Source organism: Schistocerca serialis, chromosome 6 (assembly GCF_023864345.2).
Source record: "Schistocerca serialis cubense isolate TAMUIC-IGC-003099 chromosome 6, iqSchSeri2.2, whole genome shotgun sequence".
NCBI lineage: Eukaryota > Metazoa > Arthropoda > Insecta > Orthoptera > Acrididae > Schistocerca > Schistocerca serialis.
Genome location: NC_064643.1, coordinates 342,199,726 through 342,225,207, shown reverse-complemented (window position 1 = coordinate 342,225,207; position 25,482 = coordinate 342,199,726). Strand labels below are relative to the sequence as shown.

Sequence of the window (25,482 nt, the reverse complement as noted above, 5' to 3'; positions counted from 1 at the left end):
GATCTCTCACCAATTAAAAATGTCTGGTCAGTGGTGGCCGAGCAACTGGCCCGTCACAATACGCCAGTCACTACTCTTGATGAACTGTGGTATCGTGTTGAAGCCTGCGTGGCTAGCCGTACCTGTACACGCCATCCAAGCCCTGTTCGACTCAATGCCCAGGCGTATCAAGGCCATTATTACGGCAAGAGGTGGGTACTGATTTCGCAGGATCTATGCACCCAAATTGCGTGAAAATGTAATGACATGTCAGTTCTAGTATAATATATTTGTACAATGAATACCCGTTTATTATCTGCATTTCTTCTTGGTGTAGCAATTTTAATGGCGGGTAGTGTATTTTGGCTACTGTCCTATATAGGTGTTTTCGACGGCAGCTGCCTGTTTACATACCTCTGCATCTGGATACGCATGCCTGTACCAGTTTCTGTGGCGCTTCAGTGTATTTCGGCTGTTGTTGAGGTAAGCTGCGTCGGGTGATGAGACGTGGTGGTTTTGCAGGGCGCCGCCCGGCGTCGCGGCGCTGGGCGCGGGCGTGGTGTGCGGCCGCATCCCCGGGCTGACGGCCCGCCAGCGGGACATGTGCCGCGCCGCGCCGGACGCCATGGTCGCCATCGGCGAGGGCGTCCGTCTAGGCACCATAGAGTGCCAGGCCCAGTTCCGGCACCACCGCTGGAACTGCACCGCCATCGGCAACAGCAACGTCTTCGGCCACGTCGTCGTCGTCGGTAAGTGGCCACCTGTATTCTCTCCACGTGCAGGCCTCCGGCAAGGCTGAACAAGTGCCGTGAGCTCACCGCTATATAGGGGAAGGCGGGGCAAGATGGGGAAGCTAACTTTAAAACCTTACAAAAGGGACAGAAACAAACAAATTCAAGTAGATTTGATTATCATTTGTTTATTTAACCATTGAATTACAGTAGCCTGCAAGTAAACCTACAAACTTGTTACAATTAGTTAGAAATATCTCGATTTGAAACGTAAACTATCAATTCCCCATCTTGGCCCATATGCGGGGTAAGATGGGAACTAGCATGAATTCACCTTTAAAGCTTAGATAAGGACTGGAATAACGAAATCATGCGACGATAAGGTTTCAAAACATGGTTCTGCGAATTTTAGAATCAAGTATTACGTTTTATTTAGGCCTCTTACTTTCACATAGTACACAAGTGTGGACAGCCTCGTCATCATCACTTTCTCTCCCTGCACAAGCGTCGTGGGCACCCCGACGCTGAAACACATATTTCTGTGGCACGTTGAACTGTCGAGCAGCCCTGAAAGAACCCATATGACCTTCCGTAACAGCATTTACAGCGCCTTCCATTGACTCCAATGACCAATCTTGCCTAGACGTTTGTCGCCGATACTTGCGAACCATCTGAAATAAAACACGTGGAACTTACTATTGAGTCAGATCACTCCTGGTAATCTATATTATACAGTAAATACCATATTTCCAATAGTCAGTCGTTAAAGCATGGTAAGAATACTGACTTTGCACGTTTTGTGTATTTTTATTCACCATATAGCCTAAGGCATACTTTGTAATGAATTAGGAACGTGTTGGAATAACGAATACCATTCTATTTACAATTGTATTCAACTTATAATGTACGTGTTCAAACCCCGCAGCGAAGTAAACACATAAGACGATAAGAACGTAATGGTTGGACAAATAGTGTAACCAAGACGGGGAAGCTCCCCATCTTGCCCCACCCCGTCTTGCCCCCTACCATTCTGTCAGGTTATATTACGCCTATATGAACACTATGCAGCGAACATTCACTACTGACAAAGCAGTTTACTGTTAATAAGACGTACTATTCAGTGCTATATATACAGTCTGGACAAATATTCACGAAACACATGTTTTAGGACCTGGAAAGGTGTAAAACATTGCAAATCAGTAAAACAAATGTACGTACCTTGAAAAGCTTACAGAAACCGGCCCGAAACTAAGGTTCAGTAATGTCAACACACTGGGACCTGTGTATTGATGATATTGACGCAGCTATCCACAGATGGCAATACTCTAACTGTAGCTTATAGCCCTTCCCCGTCTTGCCACGCCTTCCCCTAGAACCACGGGGCTCCTAGCCGCCCGTCGTTCGATTTGCTATGTTTCAAACTTTCCAAGAATACTATGATTCTTGAGTTTCTCCCGGCCTATTTGATAATCAGAATTTCTACGGGTGTACTGCCGGTCTACAGTGTCCAACGGGCACAATATTTCGGCGATCATACATGTCGCCATCATCAGGTGAACTGACGGACTGAGCTCCTGTGAACGTGCCGGTACGGAGATCCGTACGCTATGGCTGCTCAGGGGGAACTGGGTTCGGTCGCGGCGGTGGCCGATTTAAATACCCTCCGCCCGCGGTGCACTCCCCTGCCGTCCGCGCCCCGCGCCACGGTCGCGCGATGGAGCAGATTGCGACGGCGTCTGAGATGACGTCGGTGTGATGTGTCTGTCCGCCGTGGTCGTCACAACTATACGTTTGCTCGATTTACTCTTGATTAACCCAATCAACACTACCATGAAGACTGGGGGTGATATTGTACCTTACACTAGTGCAACCAATCTTAGACTACGCCGCTGTCGTGTCGGGCAATGCTGCTCCAACCCACATACAACGGCTGCAAAGAATTCATAATCGTGCTCTGAAAGGAGCACTCCATCTGCCATACCGGTTCCCAACGAATAAACTTCACCAACTCGCAGGGGTACCCTATTTGAAAGACCGATTCAGAACCACTGCAAAAACCTTTTATGAAAACACACAACAGTCAGATAACGAACTTGTACGAGAACTTGGACACTGGGTGCACTACCTGGCCTCCACCAGATGGCCCGATGACCTACGAGAATAACAAGACTACACATATTCTGCATATATTTTTTATATAATTTTAATAATTTTAACAATTTTAATAATTTTACAGTTAATTTTAATTTTAATTTTATTTTAATCCTAATTTTATTTTATTTTAATTCTATTTTATTGTATTTAATATTTATTTATTTATTATTATTATTTGATACAAAAAAATTACCGTACAGCTAATGTATTTTTAAATCATTTAAAAGTAGAAAAGACATTACAACCAAAAAGCTATTGTTTTAATGTCAATTTTTATTATTGCAGGCGTAGCCGCATGGCTTGAACTTCTATTCTCAGACCGGGCAATCCTTCTTGCCCCAATATATTCTGCAGCGCGGCGACCGAACCCAGTTCCCCCTGAACAGCCATAGCGTACGAATCTCCGTACAGGCACGTTCACAGGAGATCAGTCCGTCAGTTCACCTCATGATGGCGACATGTATGATCACCCAAATATTGTGCCCTTTGGACACTGTAGACCGGCAGTACACCCGTGGATATTTTGATTTCCAAGAATAAGTTTGTGTAAAACATAGTTCACCAAGTCTCCACTAGCTTTACCCATTCACGGCTCACCACCCCCTTTCCACCCTCTATTTCTCCCTCCTTACTCCGCCTGCAATTACGTGCAGCGTGTACCACATCTCTAGGATCAAATTTACACTAGATATTAAATGAACTGTATTGGACTGAATTACGAGGGCGAGTCAAATGAAAACCTCAAATTTGTAATAACAAATCGAAAATCGCACCGTTATCCTGTAAGTTGGTAAGCGTGCTACAAACAGCGTGCAGAATGGCTTGTAGGTGCCAGCATAGTGAGGATGCACCTTTGACCACATATACTAGTAGACTGGCCTTGCTGTGCAGAAGCTATAGGGCTGGTGTGGCTCCAGTATAAACCACGTTACTGTTGGCAAAACGTGGCGGGATTTCAAATCAGCGGTCAGCCATCCTATGTTTGTATCGTATTTTACCCACATTTCTCAATTGACTGCATAACGCTTCCAACAAAAATTACTTTTTTATTTGCGAAAAATTATGTCTGAACTACATTTGACCCGGATTTGTTCACAGTACCATTTATAAAATCTAACAAATACATCGAACGCCCCTCTGGTGGGCAGCGGGACGAAATTACTATAAACTATCAATTAAAGTAAAATGTCGTTAAAATTCTTTGAAACAGTAAGAGTGGGCTCGTGTCAAAACTTTAAATATTGGATTCGCCGCGTTTAGAGCTCTAGTCACTTATAAAAGAAAATTTTATATGGGAATTATGTCAACTATAGATGCCAAAATTGTCGACTTTAGGAGCAGGTCCATTTTAGAGTATCAATTTTACGTGCACTTCAAAGGTTCAGTTCCTACTATTTTTACAAAAATTTTAACTATCAGTTCAAAAAAATGATATTTTAGATGAAAGGTGAGACTTTGAAGTTTCAGAAAATAATTTTGGAGCCTACATTTATTTAATAGTATTAGAATGTAGAAAAAAATTCTCTTCATGTGTCGACTATAGGTGCTCTTACCTTATTATAATCTCACTTGTATATACAAAAAGGCGCGTATGTGCAGATGGCTTAAAGTTCTTCCGTTTCAGGGCCTGTATCGAAAGCTGCCTTCGGTTTTCATTCTTAGTGAACCTATGTGTAGGAACGAGAAACAGTTATACTTACTTCTGTAACCGAATTATCACAGATACTTTCCAAAATGTAATATGAGTCAGACTTTACGGGCATCACTTTCAACACTTTAATTTACGTGATACTCTATTTCAAGTGTAAAAAACATATAAAAGCCACTTCAGCAGATTTCAATGAATGCATCTGCACTATCATAGAAACGCACGTGAAATGTAATGCCATTTCCCCCGACAAAACGCTGAGTACAGCCATAAGCGCAACACGAAACAACCATGTTTTGCCAAAATTTACGTGACTTTAGCCCAGAGATGTTGGAGCCACGAAAATGACGTCAGGGCCAGTCTATTATATTTATGGTCGAAGGGATGCACACATACCATCGCAGTATCAGTGTAAAGATGGCCGCCTCACTTGCGACTTGCACCAGGGAAGAACAGCGTTCTGTTATTCGGTTTTGGCGTAGTGAAGGTGTGAAACCTATTGAAATCATCGACGAATGAAGGTTCAGTACGGTGATGCAAGTTTGTCACAGCAGCAAGTCTACGAATGGAGTAGGAAGTTCGCAAATGGTGTGACTTCAGTGGAAGATGCTCCTCGTCCAGGTGAGGCACAACGAGTTGTCACTCGACAGAACGTTGCAGCAGTTGAAGCCATAGTGAAGGAAAACCGCCGAGTGACACTGAATGACATTGCAGCATCTTTTCAGATTAGTAATGGGTCAGCACACCATATTGTGCAGGATGTGCTCCAGTTTCACAAAGTGTCTGCAAGATGGGTGCCACGGAAGCTGACTCCTGAAATGAGAGAAGGACGTGTTGATGCTTGTGAAGAACTTCTTCAGCGCTTTGAACGAGAAGAGGGGTGCTTCCTTGCAAGAATCGTTACTGGGGAAGAAAACTGGATTCACTTCCACCAACCGGAAACGAAGAGAGCGAGCAAGGAATGGCGACATTCCTCATCACCAAGTGATTTCCATATGTCTGGACCACTCAAAGAAGCAATGGGACGAAAGAAGTTCCGTTCTGATGAAGAGGTAAGTCACGCGGTGCATGAGTGGTTGCGCGGACTACCAAAAGAATTTTTTTTTCTAAAAGGAATTTAAGCACTTTGTAAGGACTTGCATTGAGTGTGGAGGAGATTATGTTGAAAAGTGATATAGCTTTGTAACACTTCTGCACAATAAATAATATCTAAAAAAAAAATAGTTAAGGTTTTCATTTGACTCGCCCTCGTACGAATGGTCGTCAATAAATATTTCGTTTTTAACTGACGAAAACAACTTGCTCTTCATAGCAACAGCTTACTCTCATAGCGACTGCTAAAAGTGATAACCGTCTGTCTCGATTGATGCTTTACAACGGTGCAAAAGAATTTTTTTTTCTAAAAGGAATTTAAGCACTTTGTAAGGACTTGCATTGAGTGTGGAGGAGATTATGTTGAAAAGTGATATAGCTTTGTAACACTTCTGCACAATAAATAATATCTAAAAAAAAATAGTTAAGGTTTTCATTTGACTCGCCCTCGTACGAATGGTCGTCAATAAATATTTCGTTTTTAACTGACGAAAACAACTTGCTCTTCATAGCAACAGCTTACTGTCATAGCGACTGCTAAAAGTGATAACCGTCTGTCTCGATTGATGCTTTACAACGGTGCATAAAACTTTTTCGCACTATCTCAGGCAGCCTACCCCTGTTATCTGTCATAAAATGAGATAAGCCACAGTGTGTAAATAACTGCAGCTTCTACTGTGGATTCATAGTGTAGTGTTTTAATGTATTTCCATATGAAAGAAAAAGAGAACTCTGAAGAGTGAGATCCGGCGATTGTGCTGCCCGTGGACAGGACTCCCCCTTCCAGTACAACTCTGAATTTATCCGTCTTTTCTTGAGTGAGGTTCACGGTCATAGAATACTGATTAATTGTCATCTATTTATTCATAAATTGCAATTTCATCCAGTTTCAAGCTGAAGCACAATTACAGAAGCAGAACTCCACTTGAAATGGACAAATGCTGAAACTGAATTGCATACTGTATAAATAAAAATATGGAGATCGAAGTGATAATGATGTCTGTTCAGAAGATGATGAGATTGTTGTTTAGGTGCATATGAACATTAATATTGAAAGGAGATGCTGTACCATTTTGTTAAAACCACATCTCTTCGTAGAAAACAGTGAGTTCAGTCTCCGACAACGGTGGCACAACACCTCGAATGGCCTACGGGCAACGTGCATTACTTAAACAGGGTAATATTCATTAAGAGCGTTTAAGTTGCTCTTATATTACTCCGGTCCACACGTTCATAGAATCTCTACTGATGCGAAACAAAAGTAGAGTTATGGTGGCTGTGACAACTGACAACACCACTGCTTTTGAAAGAGTAATTACCCAAGACCAAGAACAACAGTAAGAAGTTCAGCACTGCAGTAAAATCAGTGCTTAGAGCCATGTGTTCGTGATGAATTTTCAAGGCACCGTTACCTTGAAACGGCATACTGCAAGTTACAGTTAAAACATATTTCACGCTTAATTTGTAAATCATTTACGATAACAACCCACTCCTGAGAGAGCACTCGTAAGTGAAACTATTAACCGTCGGTAAGTCATTATGTGACGTTGAATTATAACAGTAACTATAATAAATCACACCAAGAACGACGTGTTTTTATAAACCTCCGACAAGCGTGCATAAAGTCTCGTGAGTGGCCCGCGACGAACGCTAACTCAAGTCGATAGCAGTTCCTGCGGTTGTCGATATGTGCATGACGTCGAAATGAGGTCACGTTTGGAGAAAGTCGTTCGAAATGAGTGTTATCCGATTGACTCGTATCATTTTGTTTTCTTTGTTATTAAAACATAATCATATGAGCTGTGACGCAATTGTGTCGGGAGGACGACGTAAATCGGGATGTCCAGACACGGGTTAGAACACCCCTGCCCGGATATCCCGATATACGGTTTCTGTGATTTCCCTAAATCTCTTCAGGCAAATGCCGGGGTGGTTCCTTTGAACGGGCACGCCGACTTCCTTCCCCATCATTCCCAAATCTATGGGACCGATGACCTCGCTGTTTGGTCTCCACCCTCAAATCAGCCAGCCAGCCAGCCAGCATTGCCGTAAACAGTATAAAAGTATATGAAGATAGTAACTGTTCTCGAAAGAACAGATACCATTGATGACCGTGCAGGTTCTCTAGAATAAATGATAATTAATTGTAACCCTCAGCTGCCGACAGGTGTTGTTGATATACCTTGGTGGAGACAGCTGAAACTGTCTGCGCCATGTAAACAGGATATCCGGGGTTCGAGTCCCGGTCAGGGCACACATTTTCACCTGTCCCCATTGGAGTATATTAACAACACCTGTCGGCAGCTTAGAATTTCAATTAATTATCATTTCATATAGAATATGAAATGAAAGATAAAAATGGTTCAAATGGCTCTGAGCACTATGGGACTTAACATCTGTGGTCATCAGTCCCCTAGAACGTAGAACTACTTAAACCTAACTAACCTAAGGACATCACACACATCCATGCCCGAGGCGTGATTCGAACCTGCGACCGTAGCAGTCGCGCGGTTCCGGACTGAGCGCCTTAAAAATGAAAGAGAAAGTTGTTAACATAAAACACATTTTAAAATTACCATCTCGAAGGTATTGGTCTGGATATAGCCATGTACGAAAATGAAACGTGGACGACAAAAAGTTCAGACAACAAGAGAATAGAGGCTTTCGAAATGTGGTGCAATAGGCGAGTGCCGATGATTAGGTGGGTACATTGGATAAGTAATGGGGAGCTGTCAAATCGAATTGTGGGAAAGAAACTACAGTACAACTTGACTAAAAGAAGGAAATGATTGCTACAGAACATCCTGAGGCAGTACAGGAGTAGAGGTTTCATAATGGAGGGAAGCGTGGGATGAAAGTTGTCCAGTCTGTGGACGGAAGACCACATGAAGAGTGAATAAAATTTTCTCGGGTTTCCAACCGCGTCAATTGCTTAAAACTACACGAGCTTTCCGCCAAGCACTCCTTGGCCATTGTCAAGAGTTATGACTGCCAGTGGGCTGTTGGTGCGCCCTTATATACGCTAGCTGCCGGCTGTGACGTAACTGGTGCCCGTGACATTGCCATATATAGCAGTCATAACACTTGACAATGGCCAAGGAGTGCTTGGCCGAAAGCTCGTGTAGTTTTAAGCAGTTGATGCAGTTGGAAAACCGAGAACATTTTATTCAATGTTATCGCCGCGAGACTCTGCATTCATACACATAAAGAGTGTTTCACTTTCCACTAGTATGGAATGAAAGCAAAAAGTCGTTTCCAGAGGAGCTACACGAGTTGTTGAGTGAAATAAGACGTGGTACGCGGCCATCAGTAAGTGCGAGTTATTAATAGTTATGCTGACGCTGTATTACTAATTCATTCAGTGCGATGTAATACAACGTCATTCGCAATAATTTACTCCGTACGTTTGCCGCATGATGAATGGAAATGTAAACCGAGCCCCGGCGACTCTGTAGGTCTGCGCCCGACACGCACATCCATTTCCCGGGCCAGCCATTTTTGTTAGGACGCAGCTTGTAGGCTGCGGGCGCTCGCGATTCGCCGACTGGGACCCAAATAATGGCGCAGCGCGGCCGCCTTTCACTCGGCGAGATCCCCCGCAGATACGCACCGTTATATTATTAAATCTACATCGCGGCCCGCGGTACAACCGGGCACAGCTCGGGGAAATAAAACGGGCCGCGCGCGACGCGAGGTATTCGTGATTTTTGTGCGAGCCGATGGTATCAGGTCCGCGGCACGTGAGACGTCGCATAAGGGATGCCGCGTCCGCCTCTGCTGTAGGGCTGGCCCGCAGCATTCCTGATAGCGTGGGCGGCAGAGTCATCGTCAGGGTTATCAAACGCCGGCAGAGTTGTGGGGGAAGGGAATCTGCGAAGGTGTTTCCTCGCGGATCTCTTCTCGCTTGAGGTGTTAAAACCCTGACGTATACCGTTTATCGAGAATATTACGCCCGCCGCTCTACACGAATGAGCACGAGGAGGGTGTATGATACTTCGCACATAGCTGCAATACGTCCGCAGTGTTGTGTTGGCGGAAGAGCCAACACCGTGTTACGAATGGAGGCCGAAAGGCACGCGTTTTAGCTCACGCAGGCTGGCTTGAAGAGGGAAGAACTATAATGACGTGAGGCCTGGAACATGACAAGGAATGAGAATTCAGAAAGCGGACATTATCAGTTTGATACTTAACTTTAATCCATTAATGATGAACGTTGCTCTTGTCGGTACATAATCCACAATATTATCTGTTCAGATTATAGTAACTGAATATGGCGCCTTGCTAGGTCGTAGCAAATGACGTAGCTGAAGGCTAAACTAAACTGTCGTCTCGGCTAATCAGAACGGATGTAGACAGTGAACCATCGCTAGCAAAGTCGGCTGTACAACTGGGGCGAGTGCTAGGGAGTCTCTCTTGACTAGACCTGCCGTGTGGCGGCGCTCGGTCTGCAATCACTGATAGTAGCGACACGCGGGTCCGACGTATACTAACAGACCGCGGCCGATTTGAAGGCTACGACCTAGCAAGTGTGGTGTCTGGCGGTGACACCACACGCGGTATGGTGCAGGAAAGGATGGGAGTGGGAAGTGGCTAAGAGGTGTACGAGACTAAACTCTCAACAAAAAGTAACTCAATTTTTGTTATGATCCTAGAAAAGCTGATAGGTGGCAAAAAGTAGTCGCTAGATGTTAACGGCACTTCTTTATTTTCATAAGGCGTTTCGGGAAGACCCATCATCAGGTGACCTGCTAAATTAATAACACATTTTTACATCGCAAATATGAACACATGCAGAATAGTATTTGTATAGGCACGATGGCTTGTAACCAAAATTCAAAATTAGAAATGCGCACCACAGCCCAATAGCAGGTCAGCAACTGGAAGCAGTTAATTCCATAAATTATATGGGAGTAGGCATTAGGAGTGAATTAAAATGATCACATAAACTTGATCGTCGGTAAAGCGGATGCCAGACTGAGATTCATTGAAAGAATCCTAAGGAAATGCAATCCGAAAACAAAGGAAGTAGGTTACAGTACTCTTGTTCGCCCATTGCTTGAATATTGCTCACCAGTGTGGGATCCGTACCAGAAAAAAAAAATGGCTCTGAGCACTATGGAACTTAACATCTGAGGTCATCAGTCCCCTAGAACTACTTAAACCTAACTAACCCAAGAACATCACACACATCCATGCCCGAGCAGGAAACGAATGACTGTAGCGCCTAGAACCGCTCGGCCACACCGGCCGGCTCCGTACCAGATAGGGTTGATAGAAGAGATAGAGAAGATCCAACGGAGAGCAGCGCAGTTCGTTACAGGATCATTTAGTAATCGCGAAAGCGTTAAGGAGATGATAGATAAACTCCAGTGGAAGACTTTGCAGGAGAGACGCTCAATAGCTCGGTACGGATATTTGTTGGAGTTTCGAGAACATACCTTCACCGAGGAGTCAAGCAGTATATTGCTCCCTCCTACGTATATCTCGCGAAGAGACCATGAGGGCAAAATCAGAGAGATTAGACCCCACACAGAGGCATACCGACAATCCTTCATTCCACGAACAATACGAGACTGGAATAAAAGGGAGAACCGATAGAGGTACTCAAGGTACCATCCGCCACACACCGTCAGGAGTATAGATGTAGATGTGGATGTAGATGAGTGGAATCCTGTAACCAGGACGTCTTTCGACTTAGAATATGCGAAGTTACTGTCTACATATCAGAAGAGAAACAATGATATGATATGAATAGCTAACTGACGAATGAATATAGCGATTATATGAGTGTCCACTAGAACAGACACCCAGTATTCATACCGTTGATTCGCCTCGATGGGCAATGAATCAACCTTCAGTACGGATGTACTCTTACGTTCGCATGAAGGACATGGACGGGCAGTGCGGATGGATGCCGCTAGGTGGAAATGTGTTTCGGCCTAGAGGCGTGCCGAGACAGTCAGTGCAACTGCGATGCACACTCTGTGTGGCGCAGTGATTAACGCGCGTGCCTCGCAAGCAGGAGACGCAGGGTTCGAATCCGGTCCAGCACACATTTTGCCTCGTCACCGCTAATTCTGCAAAAAGTCCCAAAACAGCTGACATCAATAGTTCCTTCCCTTCCCTTTTCTTTTCTTTGTCCCCCCTCCTCTTTCAATTTACAGAAGATAGCGCCTGCCATCACCGCATAAGTAACCTCGCTTAAGCTTCGTACCCTCTACATTACTTTTTCGTAAGATATATTTGACAGTGGGAATAGATATTTATAACAATTTTAAGCTGGTGTGTGTTTCGTGCCAAAGTATAGGCAAAACAAAGAAATATTTAAGGCAAATTATAAAAGATAAATATTCAAAGTAAAAATGATTAAATCTACGCATAAAATCGTAATTACAGGGTAATTTGTTTTGCTTACCTCACAGCCAACTGGCTTGCCACTGTGGTAACACCTGTTCCCGTCAGATCACCGAAGTTAAGCGATGTCGGGCTGGGCTAGCACTTGAATGGGTGACCATCCAGTCTGCCGAGCGCTGTTGGCAAGCGGGGTGCACTCAGCCCTTGTGAGGCAAACTGAGGAGCTACTTGATTGAGAAGTAGCGGCTCCGGTCTCGGAATCTGACATACGGCCGGGAGAGCGGTGTTCTGACCACACGTCCATCCACATCCGCATCCAGTGACGCCTTTAGGGCTGAGGAATTATGGGCAAAGCTTAGCTGATTGTAAACCGCACCCCGTGGCAGTATGTGCCGAGTAAATGAATTAGGGAAGAAAATGACCCTCCATGGTTTAACAACGAAATTCACACACGTCAAGAAAGCAATGGCTGTTGCGCACTGTTTCTCGGTTCAAAGGACACCGCGCCAATGAAAACATGAAGCTAACAGAAAATCTCGCGTCTGTAAGAAGCTCAATGCACGAAGCTTACAACTACCACCGTCATAACATAGCAATGTATCGTGCTTAGAATCCTACATAAAATCGCTAAGTGGATTTCAAGCTTCTATCTAGTCACTCATTGATGGATGTGGTGTGGCAGCAAAAGTAAAGCCGAAGTTTTAAATTCCGCATTTAAGAAATCGTTCACTCAAGGAGAAGCGTTCACCATACAGTCGTTTGTCCGTGGTACAGACTTCCGTAAGGAGGACATAACAACAAGTATCGCTGGTATAGAAAACAACTGAAGGAATCGAAAGCAAATAAGTTGCCAGGTACGGATGGAATCTCAGTTCCATTTCACAAAGAGTACTCTAAACTGCATATAGCACGAATCTCTCGCCCACAGCAAAGTCTCAAGAGATGAGAAAAGTGCAGGTGAATCCTGTATATAAGAATTGACCAGCAAAATTACAGACCAATATCTTTAAGATCAGTTTGTTGCAGAATCGTTGAAGACACTTTCAGTTCAAATCTAATAAATTTCCTTACGAAGTAAAGCTTCTCTTCACAAATCAGCACTGTTTTAAAGAGCATCGCTCGCCCAAACTCAGCTTCTCTTTTGTCACATGAGAGCCTGCGAATCATGGATGAAGGGCAATAGGTGGAATCCGTATTCACTGATTTTCGTAAAGCATTTGACACGGTGCAGCACTGCCGACTGTTAATGAATGTACAACCACACGGAATAGGTTCCCAGATATGTGAGTGGCTCGAAGATTTCGTAAGTGACAGAACCCAGTATATTGTCCTCGAGGGTGAGTGTTCATCAGACAGAAGGGTGCCTCAGAGAAGTGTGAGAGAACCGCATTTATTTTCAGTATACAGAAGTGATCAGAGGAACTGGGTGAGTAACAGTCTGCATAAGGGAAGGTGCCATCGTTGAATGACTGTAGGAAGCTACAAAACAACTTAGTAAAAAATTCTAATTGGTGTGCTGAGTGGCAGCTAGCTCTAAATGTGGAAAAATGAGGAGGAGAAACAAACCCATAATGTTAGAGTACAGCGTTAGTAGTGTTCTGCTTGACACAGTCATGTTGATTAAATACCTGGGCTCAACGTTACAGAGCAGTATGTAATGGAATGAGCATGTAAGGACTGCAGTAGGGAAGCCGAATGGTCGACTTCAGCTTATTGGGAGAATTTTAGGAAAGTGTGGTTCATCTGTAAAGGAGACCACATATAGGACACTTGTGCGAGGCATTATTGAGTACTGTTCGACTGTTTGGGATCCGCACCGGGTCAGATTCAAGGAAGGCATCGAAGCAACGTACAGGCGGGCTCCTACATTTGTTGCCAGTAGGTTCGAATAACACGCAAGTAGTATGGAGATGCTTCGGAAACTGAAATTGGAGTCACTGCAGCGAAGGCGACGTGCGTTTCGAGGAGCGCTATTGAGAAAGTTTAGAGCGCCTGCTTTTGAGGCTGATTGCAGAACGATTCCACTGCCGCCAACGTACGAGTTGCATTCAAGTTCTAAGGCCTCCGATTTTTTTTTTTTTTAATTAACTGCTCACCCGAAGTCGATGAAACTGGCGTTACTTCTCGACGTAATCGCCCTGCAGACGTACACATTTTTCACAACGCTGACGCCATGATTCCATGGCAGCGGCGAAGGCTTCTTTGGGAGTCTGTTATGACCACTGGAAAATCGCTGAGGCAATAGCAGCACGCCTGGTGAATGTGCGGCCACGGAGAGTGTCTTTCATTGTTGGAAAAAGCCAAAAGTCACTAGGAGCCAGGTCAGGTGTGTAGGGAGCATGAGGAATCACTTCAAAGTTGTTATCACGAAGAAACTGTTGCATAACGTTAGCTCGATGTGCGGGTGCGTTGTCTTGGTGAAACAGCACACATGCAGCCCTTCCCGGACGTTTTTGTTGCAGTGCAGGATAGAATTTGTTCTTCAAAACATTTTCGTAGGATGCACCTGTTACCGTAGTGCCCTTTGGAACGCAATGGGTAAGGATTCCGCCCTCGCTGTCCCAGAACATGGACACCATCATTTTTTCAGCACTGGCCGGTACCCGAAATTTTTTTGGTGGTGGTCAATCTGTGTGCTTCCATTGAGCTGACTGGCGCTTTGTTTCTGGATTGAAAAATGGCATCCACGTCTCATCCATTGTCACAACCGACGAAAAGAAAGTCCCATTCATGCTGTCGTTGCGCGTCAACATTGCTTGGCAACATGCCACACAGGCAGCCATGTGGTCGTCCGTCAGCATTCGTGGCACCCACCTGGATGACACTTTTCGCATTTTCAGGTCGTCATGCAGGATTGTGTGCACAGAACCCACAGAAATGCCAGCTCTGGAGGCGGTGTGTTCAACAGTCATTCGGTTATCCCCCAAAACAATTATCTCCACTTTCTCGATCATGTCGTCAGACCGGCTTGTGCGAGCGCGAGGTTGTTTCGGTTTGTTGTCATACGATGTTATGCCTTCATTAAACTGTCGCACCCACGAATGCACTTTCGACACATCCATAACTCCATCACCACATGTCTCCTTCAACTGTCGATGAATTTCAATTGGTTTCACAGCACGCAAATTCAGAAAACGAATGATTGCACGCCGTTCAAGTAAGGAAAACGTCGCCATTTTAAGTATTTAAAACAGTTCTCATTCTCGCCGCTGGCGGTAAAATTCCACCTGCCGTACGGTGCTGCCATCTCTGCCTCATTTTAAAACAATGCGCATGTTTCTATCTCTTTCCAGTCCGGAGAAAAAAAATCGGAGGCCTTAGAACTTGAATGCACCTTGTACATTACAAGTAAGGACCGTGAAGATACGAAGTAAATGTATCTACAGTTATTGAAAGTTAAATTTGAGTTTCTACCACTGCTTTTATGAGTGGTTTCGAAATGAAACCTTTAGGGCAGTGTGCAGTTTTGCTGCAATATTTATTAAATTTTACTGTCACTTTGACTTGTTATTTAGGATTATAACTTGTTTCAGGCAGTATGAGTTCGTGGAAGTTTCGAGATGCGGGATTGTGTGAATTTACTTTCAAATATATCACATGAAACAGTAGGTGATCGAAAACTGTATATCTCAGTGGTTCGAAAGTGAAACCACATCCTTAAAACAACTGGGTCTTAGCAATTTGCTAACTTCCTCTTGTATTTCTAGTTCACTACGATAAAATTTTAAAATTATATATTTTTTCGTATTGTTGGGATTCAAAGGGTTAAAACAATAGTTTAGTAAGCACTACCAGTTTCGAGAGTTGCTCATTCTGAAGTGCATCTACAACAGCTGTGGATACTTGACTGAATTTTCTAATGTTGACACAAATGAAAGGAACTATCTATTTGCCCGCCCGGTTGGCCGTGAAGTCTAACGCACGGCTTTCCGGGCGGGAAGGAGTGCCTGGTCCCCGGCACGAATCCGCCCGGCGGATTTGTGGCGAGGTCCGGTGACCAGGCCAGTCTGTGGATGGTGTTTAGGTGGTTTTCCATCTGCCTCGGCGAATGCGGGCTGGTTCCTCTTATTCCGCCTCGTCGATTGTTGCGCAAACAATTCTCCACATACGCGTACACCGCAATTACTCTACCACACAAACATAGGGATTACACTCATCTGGTGTGAGACGTTCCCTGGGGGGGGGGGGGGGGTCCACCGGGGGCCGAACCGCACAATAACCCTGGGTTCGGTGTGGGGCGGCGGAGGGGTGAAGTGGACTTCGGTAGCCGTCGTGCGGTTGTGGACCACTGCGGCTGCGGCGGGGACGGAGCCTCTCCGTCGTTTCTAAGTCCCCGTTTAACATACAATACAATACATACAACTATCTATTTTATTTGGTGAAAAACATTCAATAGCCGGCACGGTAGCTCAGCGTATTCCGTCAGAGGGTTAGCAGCCCTCTGTAATAAAAAAAAAACTGAGTTAACCGATCAACAACGAACTTAAACGGATATCTTACGACGTCCGCCCTGAGCAGATGCAATCAACGAGAGCGAACAAAATAAGATTAAAAAAAAAAGGTCAGCGTGACTGATTGTCACTTCTCTGGGCCCGGGTTCGATTCCCGGCTGGGTCGGGGGATTTTCTCCGCCCAGGGACTGAGTGTTGTGCTGTCTTCATCATCAGCCTATCATCCCCATCGACTGCAGGTCGCCGAGGTGGCGCCAAATTGAAAGAGCGGCACCCGAAGGGGGGCCCTAGCCATACGATTTAAAAAAATTTGGTGCTATATTTTATCCACCATAATGACAACATGGGATGAAGATGTAACTCGCATTGGACACGTTTAGTAACAAAAATGTTTTGAAGGCCGGAAGACGACAGTTATATCTGTCGAAACAGGTTGTCAAAAATGAAGACGAATTTATGTGGTCTTGGCTATTGAAATTTTCTTACCTTGACGTGGATACATCACCATAGCCATCAGAAATCGGGCGCCATATATACTACGGGACTTCAAAGAGCAAGTTACACAGTATTATAGCAGGACAAGCAACTTATTGAAAGCTGCTCTGCACTGCAAAGTGACACGGGTACTTGGCAGTATTCTTCAACATCGTCTCCGGAGTCCGTAAACAACGGCCGTTCCGTCCTATCAATCGTTGAGTTCCTCGACGATAGAAATCCGCTCCTTGGACACGGATTCATTCGAGAATCACTGTGTGATCGTGTTCATTGATGGAAAACCTCTTTTTTCCCAGGTATTCTTTCAGCTCGCCGAAAAGATAGAAATCGTATGGTGCAAGAACTAGGCCGTATGCGTATGCCTTTGTGTAATTTTTCACACCTATTATTCCTTAGGGCGTTGCAAGGTGATGGCAGTGATGTACAGTACCAATCAGCATTAATGGTTGCGCAGTTTGCCATAAACTCTATGTACATAATTCCTTCACAGTGGAAGAAAACGGTGGCCATGACATTCCCTGCTCATGGCGTCTCATCAGCCGTAACGATGCGGTTTAAGAAATCATTGCTTACCACGAAATAGCTAATGAAGTCAAGAGACGCCATAAATCCTGCGCCTTTGTGTGCAGGCGACAGTAATCGGGGAACCTAGCAAGAGCACAATTTCCGATACCGCAGACGATCTCGGACGATGGAATGAGCACCGATTACTGAGATGCGCAACGGCTGAACAATATGCGCGACAGTCACTCTGCGATTTCTGCGCATTATTTCCTCAATAGTCTGGACATTATCTTCTGTGGTGGATGTCGTTGGCCTTCTCATGCGAACAGCATCACACACGTCTGCGTCGCATTGATTAAATTGCTGACACCATTTCACTATTGCTGCACACCACATTGCATTTGGTCCACATACCGCCAAAATTTCACGGTGATCGATTTAGATGTTTTGCCTACAAGAATCTTACTGTCCCTCCTACATCAACTTTGAAGTACGGTCACAGCTACCGCGCCAATGCAGTCTCACGGTGTGATATAATTGTTAAACGCACCGCAGTATAAATGTGTCTGCAAGAAACGTGTACTCTCTTCTGACAGTAGACAACTCTTTTTGCGCTATGGTTTTAGCGTTGAACGACATGCGTAACTTACTTTCTGAAGCCAACACAGCATTGTCGTCAAAGAGAGTTGTCTGTGTGCTCTCAGTTTTTTCTCTGCAGACAGTAACTGTGCTGACTGAGCAGTGATTTCAAGTTTCATTTTAGGTTACAACCATGCCCCACCGACAAGTACCTATACCTGTTGATTAACTGCAACCATTCACCTTTCGCAGCAATGCAGGCTGCTATTCTCCCATGGAGACGATCGTAGAGATGCTGGATGTAGTCCTGTGGAACGGCTTGCCATGCCATTTCCACCTGGCGCCTCAGTTGGACCAGCGTTCGTGCTGGACGTGCAGACCGCGTGAGACGACGCTTCATCCAGTCCCAAACATGCTCAATGGGGGACAGATCCGGAGATCTTGCTTGCCAGGGTAGTTGACTTACACCTTCTAGAGCACGTTGGGTGGCAGGGGATACATGCGGACGTGCATTGTCCTGTTGGAACAGCAAGTTCCCTTGCCGGTCTAGGAATGGTAGAACGATGGGTTCGATGACGGTTTGGATGTACCGTGCACTATTCAGTGTCCCCTCGACGATCACCAGTGGTGCACGGCCAGTGTAGGAGATCGCTCCCCACACCATGATGCCGGGTGATGGCCCTGTGTGCCTCGGTCGTATGCAGTCCTGATTGTGGCGCTCACCTGCACGGCGCCAAACACGCATACGACCATCATTGGCACCAAGGCAGAAGCGACTCTCATCGCTGAAGACGACACGTCTCCATTCGTCCCTCCATTCACGCCTGTCGCGACACCACTGGAGGCGGGCTGCACGATGTTGGGGCGTGAGCGGAAGACGGCCTAACGGTGTGCGGGACCGTAGCCCAGCTTCATGGAGACGGTTGCGAATGGTCCTCGCCGATACCCCAGGAGCAACAGTGTCCCTAATTTGCTGGGAAGTGGCGGTGCGGTCCCCTACGGCACTGCGTAGGATCCTACGGTCTTGGCGTGCATCCGTGCGTCGCTGCGGTCCGGTCCCAGGTCGACGGGCACGTACACCTTCCGCCGACCACTAGCGACAACATCGATGTACTGTGGAGACCTCACGCCCCACGTGTTGAGCAATTCGGCGGTACGTCCACCCGGCCTCCCGCATGCCCACTATACGCCCTCGCTCAAAGTCCGTCAACTGCACATACGGTTCACGTCCACGCTGTCGCGGCATGCTACCAGTGTTAAAGACTGCGATGGAGCTCCGTATGCCACGGCAAACTGGCTGACACTGACGGCGGCGGTGCACAAATGCTGCACAGCTAGCGCCATTCGACGGCCAACACCGCGGTTCCTGGTGTGTCCGCTGTGCCGTGCGTGTGATCATTGCTTGTACAGCCCTCTCGCAGTGTCCGGAGCAAGTATGGTGGGTCTGACACACCGGTGTCAATGTGTTCTTTTTTCCATTTCCAGGAGTGTAGATGGACAAAACGACGTATTGCCGCACACAATGTATCGGTCGATAAGTCGTTGCTTTCAGGAGTGGTCTGTGACTCAGTCCCACACATGCAGACCAGTCTGGGCGGCCACGTAGTACGGTCGCACGTCAAGAATGACATCTTACTCAAACAGTGCTGGCCGACAGATCATCATCCAGGGAAGAAATCTGAATAGATGTTCCACCTGCGGTGTCACTGACGACCAATGGGAAAATCACGTGTGCCTCAAGCCAGGAAGCCACAGACACCAGGACACCGTTAAGTACCATTAAGAGTCGAGTGGAGGGTTGAATGGCGCTCTCTCGACTTCAGTGATAGATGTAGGTTCCGTCTGCATGCGAGTGACTGGAATATACGTGCACAGCCTAGATCTGATGAGCGGCCTATCCCGGAGTGCATTCGCCCACGACTCACTGGTCCCAAGCTTCGTGGTGTGGGGGCCATCAGTTTCAACTCGCGGTCAAGTTTGGTTTTTCTGCATGGTAAGGTAAACAGTGCCCGCTGCATTGTGCAGGTTGTTATCCCGTGCTACTGCCACTTCTTCGATAGCATATTGATGTGCTTTTTCAGACGGAAAGGGCACACCCACATACGGATGCTGCTGCAAAATGTGATCTTCGTAGTGTACAACTGCCTTGCCCAGCAAGAGCACACCTGTCGCCAGTCGAACACAAATGGGATACGGTGGTGCAGGGAGTTACTCATTCTCCAAACGCTGTAATAACCATTGCCGAATGGCAACGAAAGGTGCAAGATGTTTTTGGACAAGTCTCTGGAGCCATATAGTTTCATTTGATTAACGGACCTACACCTGGGTTTCGGGCAAGATCCTCCGTTTCATTCAATGCTGAGGTGCTGTTCAAATACAGTTGGAGAGCATCGACAACTCAATACTATTTAGGGATAATACCAAGTAGTCTGATGTGTAAACTGGTATTTGGGTTGAGGAGGAAGGAGTGCTAAGATAGTCCGCGCAGTTGTGCAAAACCACTGTGCCATGGTGGCGTAGTGGTTAGCGCATCTGTGTAGTGAGCAGGAGACTTGGGTTCTAATCCCGGCATTTCGTTACTTCAATCTTCGTACATACCTTCAAGGTTGCTTGCAAGAAACCAAGAGAGAACACACTCCTGCGTTGCTGCCAGAGGACGAGGGGGGGGGGGGTGCAGGTTGTATTGATGTGACTGTTTGGGAGTCTTTCACTGTGTGTCATTTGGTCTGAATTTTGTTATCATGAACTCCTAAAACTATGATCAACCTATTACATCACTTGTCAATAATATGACCTTGTTCTTGTGGGTGGTGAACATTTTTTTTTTCAACAGTGTATCGTGCTTGGAGTGATTGTGAGTGCGGGAACTAACAACCAACTAAAAAGCCACATTTGACCGGTAACAGTGAGAAGAAGATATACGGGGTGTGTGACAAAAGTAATGAGACTGACAACACGATGAGCGATATGGCATCCCTTGTTCTACTTGTGTAGGCCGGCGTGTTCATCCCTTCCAGACGCCAAGTCCGAGTTTTAGCTTCGTACAGCCATCAGCACGGAAGTGTTTGTGTTGTGTGTTACGAAAATGGAACAGCGGGATCCAGAGCAACGTTATGCAATTACGTTTTGTGTTAAACTTGGGGAATCCGCTAATGTGACATTCGAAAAGTTGAAACAGGCCCATGGGAAATATTTCTTACCAAGAACACAAGTGTTTCGCTGGCACAAATCATTTTCGGAATGGCGAGAACACGTTGAAGATGAACCTCGCTCAGGAAGACCTTCAGACACCGACGAAAGCGTCGAAAGTGTGCGTCCTTTCGCTAGATCAGACCAACGTTTAACAATAAGGATGATCGGTGACCTGTTAAATCTACCTTCTCCGTACATCAGAGTTTGACTGAAGATTTGCATTTGCGAAAGGTTTGTGCCAAAATGACGCCGAAAAACCTCACAATTGAGCAGAAGGACAATCGAAGAAACTTGTGCATTGATCTTGAGAGGATTGTCAGTGACCACGAATGGTTCAGTCGTGTGATCACAGATGATGAATCGTGGATTTTTGAGTACGATCCTGAGACAAAGCGGCAAATTGATACATTGAGATGTCTTCTCAACCGGGAAAAGCTCGATTGACAAAATCAAAGATCAAAACAAAACTGATTTGCTTTTTCGACGGTAGGGGTACCGTGCATAAAGAATTTATTCCTCCAGGACAAACTAAGTGTTTTACAAAGATATCCTTGAAAGTCTCAGGAAAAGGGCGAATCGAATAAGACCTCACATGCTGTATCATGTAAACGCCCTATGCCACTCGGCCACTTCTATCTCGGAATTTTTGACCTGAAAAGACATTTCTATTGTTTTACAGCCCCCACCCCTCTCCCCTGTTCACTTGATCTGAGTCATCCTAGTTTTTTTCTTTTTCCAATGCCTTAAAAGGACGTCTTTTTGGGACTCTGGAGAACATTCAAAAGAATGGTACCGACAAAGGCCACACTAGTTGATGCCTTTCAGAGTTGCTACCAAGACTGGGAACAACAGATTGTACACAACGCTGTTTATTGGTCTCGTATATCGCTTACTTTTTGTCTAAAGCTAAACGGAACTAATCTTCTGTTCATTGGCCTTTGTTACCACAAAATTTAAAGTCAGTTCCTAATTTTTAGTTTCTTAATTCTGAATAGCTGCAACTTCCCTTATTACACGAACACTATATTTGTTCTGGTCTTTGCCTCGAACGAGAACACTTACGGGTCGGACTGAAAGACAAAAGCCCAGAGAGAGAGAACTAATGGAAATAATGTGACATCGATAGTGATAATTCTATTTATATATATGTTGTCTGTTCTTTAGGACATGTCTGAAAGAACAGACACCATTTTAATCCAGCAGCCGTTCTTAATTAATAAACAAAGGCATTACAGATACTGGCTGTGAGTGGGCAGTGATTGAAGTCGCTGTAGAAAGTTGAATGTGTGTGCTAGATTGAGAATCGAGCCCAGGCCTCCTGCTTACCATGCAGATGCTCTGTCCACTAAGCCATTCGGACACAGTGGTTAATGTAACTGCACAGACTACCCTAGCACGCCTCCCATCAGACCCAAATTATCAACTAATCGACACACTACTAACTAGTAATGTAGCGACCCTTGCCAACTGTCCTCATTACTCGCGGCATTTCGCCGATTCCCGTAAGAATTCGAGTCTGGTGTGCATCTGCACTGAAGAGATCATGGACCATCTCGCCTTAATTATATATTGGCGTCCATTCTTTCAGAAATGAGGGCAATGGGCAAGCAGAACTGCATAAGTAATGCGTGCGTGCGTGTATGTGTGCGTGTGTGTGTGCGTGTGTGTGTGTGTGTGCGTGTGGACAAGTTGAGAATTCTGGTATGATGGGAGGTATGCTAGGGTAGACGGTGCAGTTGCAATGACCACTGTGTCAGGATGAGCTTAGAGGTACTCCGCTGGTACACAGCTCCCGAAAGGGGGCGTTGAGGAGGACAGTATTGTTGTCTGAAAAAAAAACTTTGATAGATAAAAAATCAGTCTCATTACATTTTTCATACATCTCGTATGCGGCTTTCAACTGCGCAGTATCGTCACAATTCTCGTTTTCACTATCACTCCGTGCATTTTATACTTTAAATTGCACTCTTTGACAGCCTCGCGCTATATGTCTCACCTCGGTGTTCAGCAAGCTCTTGGAATGCATCCATCACCACCTCTACCAACACCACCTCCTCCCCAACACCCAATGTGGCTTTCGACTTTCCACCTTTGCTGATGACCAACTCCTATGCCTCTCTCATCTCCTCCCCCACCAGCTGAACTCCCGTCGCTCCGCCATTTTTGTCTCCCTAGACCTCGAAAAGACCTACAACCATATATGGCATCCCAGTCTCCTGTGTAAACTCCAGACCTACGCCCTGTCTATGAACTATGTCTGATTGCTTCCTTCCTCTCCCACCGCCCCTCCTACGTTACCACCCATAACGCCAATTCCCACACCTTCAAACCCTCCTCGGGTGTGCCCCAGGGCTTTGTCCTCTCCCCTCTCCTCTACCTCCTGTACATGGCAGATATCGCCCAACCTCCCCCTCCAGTCCACCTCCCGCAGTATGCCGACAACACCACCTTCCTTGCCCTCGCTCCTACCCTTCAACGGTCCCAACTCCTTCTCCAGATTCATCTTGACCTTTTTGCCACATGGGGTAACCAGTGGCTCCTCAAAATCGACTCTTCCAAGACCCAGGCACTCCTCGTAGGTCATACCACTCGCTCCTTCCAGCTCCTTGATTTTTCCCTTTGCGCTCATCCTGTCTGCCTCTCCCCCACCTTCACCTACCTTGGTCTCACCATTGACCATCACCTCACCTGGATCCCTCATCTCTGCTCTATCCAATCCAAAACCCACAACCACCTCCATCTTAAACTCCTCTCTGGCCAGACATGGGGGTTGAACCCCTCTACCATCCTCCACACCTACAAATCCTTAATCCATCCCATTCTCTGTTATGTCAGTCACACTTGAATATCCGCACCCCCCCCCCCCCCACGAAGTCCCTCCAGATCCTCAACTGCCATGCACTCCTCCTTGCCTTCTGTATAAGCCTTCCAGCCCCCACACAGATCCTCTATGACCTGAGTCCTTTCCCCCATCTGCTGCTTTTCCTTGAACATGTCCCCATCCTCTACACCTCCCAGCGACTTGATCCCTCTCATCCCCTGGTTGCTCCCCTCCACTCCAACCCCCATCCACTGCTGCACCTTCCCCATTGTGTCCTCCCTACCCTCCACCTCTACACCCTTCATCTCCTCTCTTGAGGTGCCTTCCATCAACTCCCCCTCCCGGATGATGCCCTCTTTTCCTCCATTTATCCCTCATATCAACTATGATCCTCACCTCCATCTCCCTCCTTCTGTATTTTTCCCGGCTCCCTCACCCCTCCCTTTTCATCCTGTTTTCTCTCCACCTACCCACTCCTTGACTCGATTCTCTCCCCCCGAGTCCTTTTTCTTTCCCATCCACTGTCTTCCCCACTCCTTTCTCGCGTTTGCCCTGCTCCCCACCCCTATTTTCTGTGCCCTCTCCCTCCATTGGCTCCCCCCTTTTACCCACATCCCTCATCTGTCTGGGTTCTCCCCCCCCCCCCCCCCACACACACACGTACCCATATCCCTTCGTACTCTATAGTGCAGTGTTTCCTGTGAGTGTTCCGTGTTGTGCGTCCACTTTTGTAAAATGTTGCCAACAGAAACCAGACTGTCGCTTTGTTTTTCAATTGTGCCTGTCTATTTCCTAAGTGTTTTCAATCAGCATCACTGACCTCCTTGTTTTTTATGTTTTCTTCACAACTTTTCGCCATGTACCAGTTTTAAAAAGTCACCATTTTATCACTTCTTTTTTTTGCTATATCTCCTCAATACGTTTTTTAACTTTATCAGTAAGCTGCAGAGCGGCGTATTACGCTGCTGCCAGCCTGCCCCCTACTCCCCCCGCCCTGTGGGGGAGGGGGGATTCGAAATACAATAAAGAAAGAAATAGAATTGACAGCTGTGCTGCGTACAACTACGCACATAATTTCTGTTTGAGGAGGATGACGTATGCACATCCGTTGTAAATGCACTCGAGAACCAGCAACGCTCGAAACTTGTAGTACTTAATAAAGTACTGTTTTAAAAATATAGCCTAGTGGAATGATGTTTCTTTTTTCAGATTAACTCTATGACTGGGGAGTTATTCGTCATTTTCCACGTCTCAAAGCAGGAAAACTCAGAAGGGAACTAGACGAAACGAAGGAGGCGGCAGACAATGGCGAGGAGACAGACACGTGAGCGCGGATTAAGCGTGTAATCCGCGCAGTGGCCGTCCGTCAGAGGCGACTCCACTTAATCCCGGCACAGGCGCGATAACTCAGCGGGCTAAACGGCCCGGGACTGTAGCTGGAGCTGGAGCGGCCTTTACTGGAGCCCCGCTCCCGGCCCGCTG

The 25,482-nt window shown here is 46.1% G+C and overlaps 1 protein-coding gene across 1 annotated transcript in view; it reads left to right on the top strand.

The window, feature by feature from the left end:
• Nucleotides 1-324: 324 nt before the first annotated feature.
• LOC126484862 (protein Wnt-2) overlaps nt 325-25,482 on the top strand; it is a 511,843-nt gene continuing 486,685 nt past the window's right edge. Inside the window, exons 1-2 of the mRNA XM_050108457.1 lie at nt 325-350; nt 502-728. Of these exons, the coding sequence (XP_049964414.1) occupies nt 325-350; nt 502-728 (253 nt within the window). The remainder of the gene's footprint in view (nt 351-501; nt 729-25,482) is intronic.